This window comes from Sinohyriopsis cumingii, chromosome 2 (genome assembly GCF_028554795.1).
Source record: "Sinohyriopsis cumingii isolate HCF-2022 chromosome 2, ASM2855479v2, whole genome shotgun sequence".
Taxonomy (NCBI): Eukaryota; Metazoa; Mollusca; class Bivalvia; order Unionida; family Unionidae; genus Sinohyriopsis; species Sinohyriopsis cumingii.
The window spans coordinates 68,629,164-68,634,947 of record NC_142962.1 but is presented as its reverse complement, the minus strand read 5'-3'; the positions used below and the strand labels follow the sequence as shown (position 1 = coordinate 68,634,947).

At 39.7% G+C, this 5,784-nt stretch overlaps 1 protein-coding gene across 1 annotated transcript; it reads right to left on the bottom strand.

The window, feature by feature from the left end:
* Positions 1 to 255: 255 nt before the first annotated feature.
* LOC149805101 (endoglucanase-like) lies at positions 256 to 5,534 on the bottom strand. Its single transcript, XM_089935886.1, has 3 exons — positions 5,447 to 5,534; positions 1,291 to 1,539; positions 256 to 603 (listed from the first exon to the last, which is right to left on the bottom strand). The coding sequence occupies exons 1-3, from the start codon at positions 5,484 to 5,486 to the stop codon at positions 281 to 283; spliced, it is 612 nt and encodes a 203-aa protein (XP_089792012.1). The 5' UTR covers positions 5,487 to 5,534; the 3' UTR covers positions 256 to 280.
* Between the last annotated feature and the right edge of the window lie 250 nt (positions 5,535 to 5,784).

The following is a 5,784-nucleotide window of genomic DNA, read 5'->3' as shown; positions in this document are numbered from 1 at the left end:
TAATTTATTTTTAGCATTGGGTGAAACCATAATTTTACCAGCATCAGTGTATCAAGTCTCGACTTCAGTTATTACTATGAAGTGTTTAACTATTATTAAGGAGCATCAAAATCCATAGGTTAAACTCTTTTATATCGTTACTCCCTCCCGTAAATAATTTGGGAGAAGGAAAAATTTTGGTTTTTATTTGATCTGGAATGAACATGAGTAGATGTCAGATATCCAGACTGGTTTAAGAAAAATAAAGTCATTAAATATAATTTTCCACTTAATTTATTTCTTATTTTCCCTGATGACCACATTGACATTGGTGATACATGCTATTGCTTGGGGTCTTTGAGTTCTGCTGATGCGCTTGGTCACAATTCACTTCCTCATATGTCACTTCCGGGTTGTGACCTCCCCAGCCGATTGCTCTAATCTGTCCAGCCCCATCCTCCAGATCAAAATGAGCATGGTAGCCATGTGTATTGAGATAGCCATTGTGACTATCCTGGTTGCACCAGGCGAGGTTTGGGCTCTCATTAGGACATAAGTTGCTCACCATGAAAACATGGGACTGGCCGGCAGGGACGGCGCTGCCTTGTCCAGGCACAAAACCACCTACAATAAATGAAATAATTCCATTTAACCTTAGCACTTGAGAGACAAAAATGTATTGAAATACAGTACAATTTTCCTACACAGAGACCTACAAATTTGGATGTGTTATATAGGATGCTTGTTTAGAGAGGTAAAATGAATTTTCTTGGGTCTCAGTTAGTGAAACGATATGTAGCCAGTCGGTATGGGATGCTGGGTGTTGAGAATGTTATGCTTTTAGTTTAAGTAGAATAAGTTACTGTCCTAATGTGTAAAGGAGTGAGAATATTCGACTTATCTCTAGAGTCGTCAATCTTGGAATCTGCAAGTTTTCCTCGTATATATTATTTTTTCTTGTCAAATAGTGGTGTTTTCTACATAACATCGATAAGCTTCTTTTAAATTCGTTTGAATGAGTGCAAATGATTCTATTTTATCTGCTCGAAAGGCCAGTAATTACAAGCGGAGGGCATTTCTGATTAATTAAATTCTATCGACTTAGAAATTGTAATGTTCGAAGTGCTTGTATGTATGGACGGATTGCTGGGAGGGTATGTGGGTAAATGGAAGGGGGGTAGGTTGGCCTGTTGGAAAAACAAATTTATCAATGTACCAAAGGAATGTACATTCTGGATGGCTGAATACACCGAATGCTAGCTTTATTGAGTGCATGTTTGGATGTATGTATGTGTGTAAATATAAACATACCAGTTGTGGTGAGTTTAACGCATTTTCCACACATATGCCCACACCATTTAATACTCGGATTGCTGTCAAAAACATTTTGACTGGCAGCTGCCACGAATCCGGAGTGATTCCAGTCAAACTGGCTATCACCATTCGCCGGACCACATCCGCACGCCCCTTTGTGGCCGTCAATGTACCAGGTCGTGCTGGCGCACATTTTCCCATTATGCTTTCTTGGATGTCCTGTGCATTTCTGCTCTGCATTGCATTCTGTATAGAAAAAGTTTTAAAAATATGTATTAAGTGAGTAGAGCTTTATTTATGTCACCTTAGTATTTGCATTTGGTTTAAGTTATAGCGACATTCAAAAACGGTTATGGTCTAAATTTCTGGACAAATCTATCTTGTTGATGGAGACTGTGGCTATATCAGGTTCTTTTAAACAAAGTCTGAAATAAATCAGCTAAAACGTTCTGTGAGAAAATTAGGAAGTCTAGCTCTGCACATTGTAAGGACGATGATGAAGTCATCATATGTAGACAGGTCCCATATCTTTATTCCTTGCTTCGTTATATCCTTCAGGGAAAGGATTGAAACTAGAAATAGAACCAGAACCGTACTTTCAATTTGAAAAGTTTGATAGCCATCGGGTTACATAGTATGGTAGTAATATGACTGTCTCACAAGAGAACGGTTTGTCTGGAAGAAGACCAATATGGCAGCCCCCATTATATGACATCATGGTCTATGCCACGCGCTTTATACACAAAGCCCAATGTATATGAAAAATATAACGGTCCTTACATCTTGATTAGTCTTCTATTTCAATGCCGTGATCCATTAGGCATAAAATGCAATATCAGTTTAAATAATTTAGCTCATATAAATCATCATCATCATCATCATCATCCCGTAGTCTAGTAAACCTCTGGGGCACCGCACAAGACCGAAAAAACAGCTTCCTCCATTCCTCTCGACTTTCCGTCTTTCTCAGTGATTCGCTCAATGTCACGCCTGTCCACTCTCGAATGTTATTATCCCACCTCTTACTTTGTCTGCCACTCTTTCTTCTTCCTTGTACAGTGCCTTGCAGGATTCTCCTGGCAAGTCCTGATGATCGTGAGACATGTCCATACCACTGCAGCTTACGTTTATTTCACTGTGATCAGGAAGTCATCGTGTGGCCCAATGGCTTGTCTTATCCTTTGCTGTATTTCTTCATTGGTGACATGGTCTTTATATGTGACGCTGAGGATCATTCGGAAAAATTTCATCTCTGTGGCCTGTATCCTTTTCTCTAAGTCAGCTGTTATGGTCCATGATTTAGAGGCGTAGAGAAATATGGAGATCACCAGTGAGTGCCTCAGTCTGACCTGTGAAATGAGTGTGATGTTTTCGTAGTTTCAGATGGGCTTCAGATTTGTCAGCGCTGTTGTTGTCTGTGCAATCCTGGAGAGTACTTCAGGCTTCGATCATTCAGTTGCCCCCAAATACTTGAAGTTGAGGACTGTTTGTAGCTTCGCACCTTAGACCCTGATTTTAGCGCTGATGACATTGGTGTTGTTGGTCATCAATGTTGTTTTCTCTGCACTGATTTCCATGACGTAGGCTGCAGAGATATTGTCGAGGCTCTCTCCTAAGCTAGTCCATCAATGTGGTCATCAAAACGTAAGTTGGTAATTGTTCTGCCTCCGATGCTGACCGTCCCTTTATGCTTTTCAAGCGCGTCTGCTATGATTCTCTCCAGAAAGATGTTGAAGAGTGTGGGGTAGAGCAGACAGCCGTGTCTGACTCCCACTGTCGTTCTGAACCAGTCCATATGCTGCCTTTGAAGTATACCGCACTTGTGGCTGGTCACAGAGTTGCTCTATTACTGCGATGAGGCTGGCATTGATGTGGTATTGTCTCATGGTAGCCCACAAGGCTGCATACCCTACCCTGTCAAATGCCTTCTTGAAGTCCACGAAGACGTGGTACAGATCTTGCTGGTGCTGGAGGTACTTCTCACACAATATCCTGAGGTTGAAGTTCTGCTCTGTTGTGCTGCGCCCTGCACTGAACCCCGCCTGCTCCTCGGCAATGATTTTTTCAGTCTGTGGATTTCGTCTATTCAGAAGTATCCTTAACATGACTTTGCTTGGGTGGCTTATAAGACTGATTGTACGGTGGTTTTGACACTGTTTCAAGCTATCTTTTTTGGGAAAGATGATGATCAGTGATTGGGTCCACGGCGATGGCCATACTCTGTTTGCCAGATCTTGTTGCAGATGTTTGTGAGGGCGCTGCTAATCATTGCTTCTCCCCACAGCTTGGATCAGTTCTGCTGGGATGTTGTCCACTCCTGCTAACTTTCTCTTTTTCAGCGGTCTCACTGCGACTTCTACTTCTTCACGTAGGATAAGGGAGTTGCCATTGTTAGTTGCTGGAGGGACGTACAGTATTTCTGTATCTATTGTGGCTCAGTGGTTGTAAAGTTCTGCCCAGTACTCTGTCCATCTTTCCAGAATATATATTTCTTCTGTGAGGCAGTTTCCGGCTTTGTCCTGTAAGAAGGTAACCCGTCGTTGTTTTGTGCTTGTTAGAACTTAGACCAGTTGGTATGCTTTCCTGCTGATGTTCCTTTTCAAGTTTCCCTCAATGTCTTTGACATGCTCTTCTATCCAGTTCTCTTTTGCTTTTTTCATGCTTTTCTTGACTTCCCAGTTGACAGCCTTGTACTGCTCTACCCCTTCTGTATCGTTCTTTTCTTCTTCAGTTCATATAAATATATTTTCCACAAAACGGATTGTCCCTGAACATTTATACAAGAGTTTCTTAAGCTACTAATTTTAACCTTTCACTTACTACATATTCTACGTGATATTTCTCTATACCACAACCACCTACACTGATAAACCTACTCAAATATCAATAGCCCTTAATTTTCAAGTTTAGTCAGTCACCTGAATTTTGTCCTTAAATATGTAATGGGTTTGTGTGGATGAAGTACGACTATTCAGTTTTTAATATAGGTGTAGAAATCGACATAACTCTATTTGTCGGGCTTTTTCGGACAAATAAAACTTTCAACTTCAGTAAGTCTGTTTTATGCAGAAAGTATCAGGGGTGTACTGCTGTGGGAACGCATGAGGTGTTCCCTTACTTTTCTTGCGTGTTCCTTTACTTTCGCGCTTGCCATCCCCCTACCCTCTTTCTCATGTGAGTTACATGCGTTCCCTAACTTCTTTATTGCGTTCTCTCATTTCTTTGTTTAGCACTACACCACTTGACATTTATATGAATTGACTACTCAGTCAATACCTTCCCAACATTTTGCCCGCTACATTTTTTATCAATACTTAAATAAAGCTAATTTTCTAGCGAAAGGTGAATCAAACTCAACGGTTTAGGCGACGATTCACTAAACATAGGAGGACCATCTTTCATTTAAATCCATAGTCGTGGTGATCTGGAGGGAAGCAGACAATAACACAGGTTAATCATTATGATCTGGCCCTATTTACCATTTACCTTTTAATTTCTTGTACCGTCTGTTAGGAGTTTTAGCGTTGCTGATACTTCTTATTGGGGTTCATTTTCTTTTGTGCTGAGTCCACTGATCAATATAATTAAGACTCTAAATGTATCTCTTAACTTCATTACAATTGACACGGGTCATACCAGTCAACTTGTGTCAACATTTTGTTAAAAAAGAAAACTCTCAGTTGGTATAGAAATCGAAAGGAACACAATATATTCATGGATAATATTATAGTTGAAGATTCCGCCTTATTTTGTTTGCCATGAATTAGTCGGTAATACATGGAAACCTATATATAAAGGACATATGTCTTCTAGAACAGGTGTCTGTACACAAACGAGATGCTAAAAGCCAAAAGGAACTGCATCGTCGCAAGTCACAAGAGACAATCCACCACGATCCTATATCCGTTTTAATAAAGGAACGCAATTTTAGTACACAATGATCAGAATATCGTTCTGGTACTCTTTATATTTGAAATCGGTTATTATTTTTATCAATATCTGTAAAGACAATAAATAAACTTTATATTTTACAAAATTCATCAAGCGGGAATTAATAATAATAATAATAAGTAAATAACATGCAGATGTATACATTTCAAATTGCATCTGCACTAAAATTAATTTCCTTAGTGTGCTATTGTCAAATTCTCACCAGAAAGCAACAGGATAACGAAAGTTGCGAGCAGGAACATTGTGAAGTATCTAATCTCCAGTCGGAACGGCTTTGAAGTGGTGTCTGGGGCATTTTAATAAGACAGGAGGGCCTATTTATAGTAGAGATAGTTGTATTCGTGCCTTAAACGTTCTAATCAAACCGTTCCATATGCACACTCACACGCTGCTTTGTGACCCCCAAATCGTGACGGACTTTTTACTCCAGAATTAAATAGTTGGGCATTCATTGAACTGTACATTTTACTCAGTCACTCATAAGTGAAATAAACTAAGAAAGACTCTATCTTAATTTTAGGTATATAATCTAACATAAAT

Coding starts and splice junctions, on each gene's coding strand:
- LOC149805101 (XM_089935886.1), bottom strand. CDS start 5,486: ATGTTCCTGCTCGCAACTTTCGTTATCCTGTTGCTTTCTG. Junction 1,540..5,446: donor CGTTATCCTGTTGCTTTCTG/GTGAGAATTTGA, acceptor TTTTCTATACAG/AATGCAATGCAGAGCAGAAA. Junction 604..1,290: donor CGTTAAACTCACCACAACTG/GTATGTTTATAT, acceptor CATTTATTGTAG/GTGGTTTTGTGCCTGGACAA.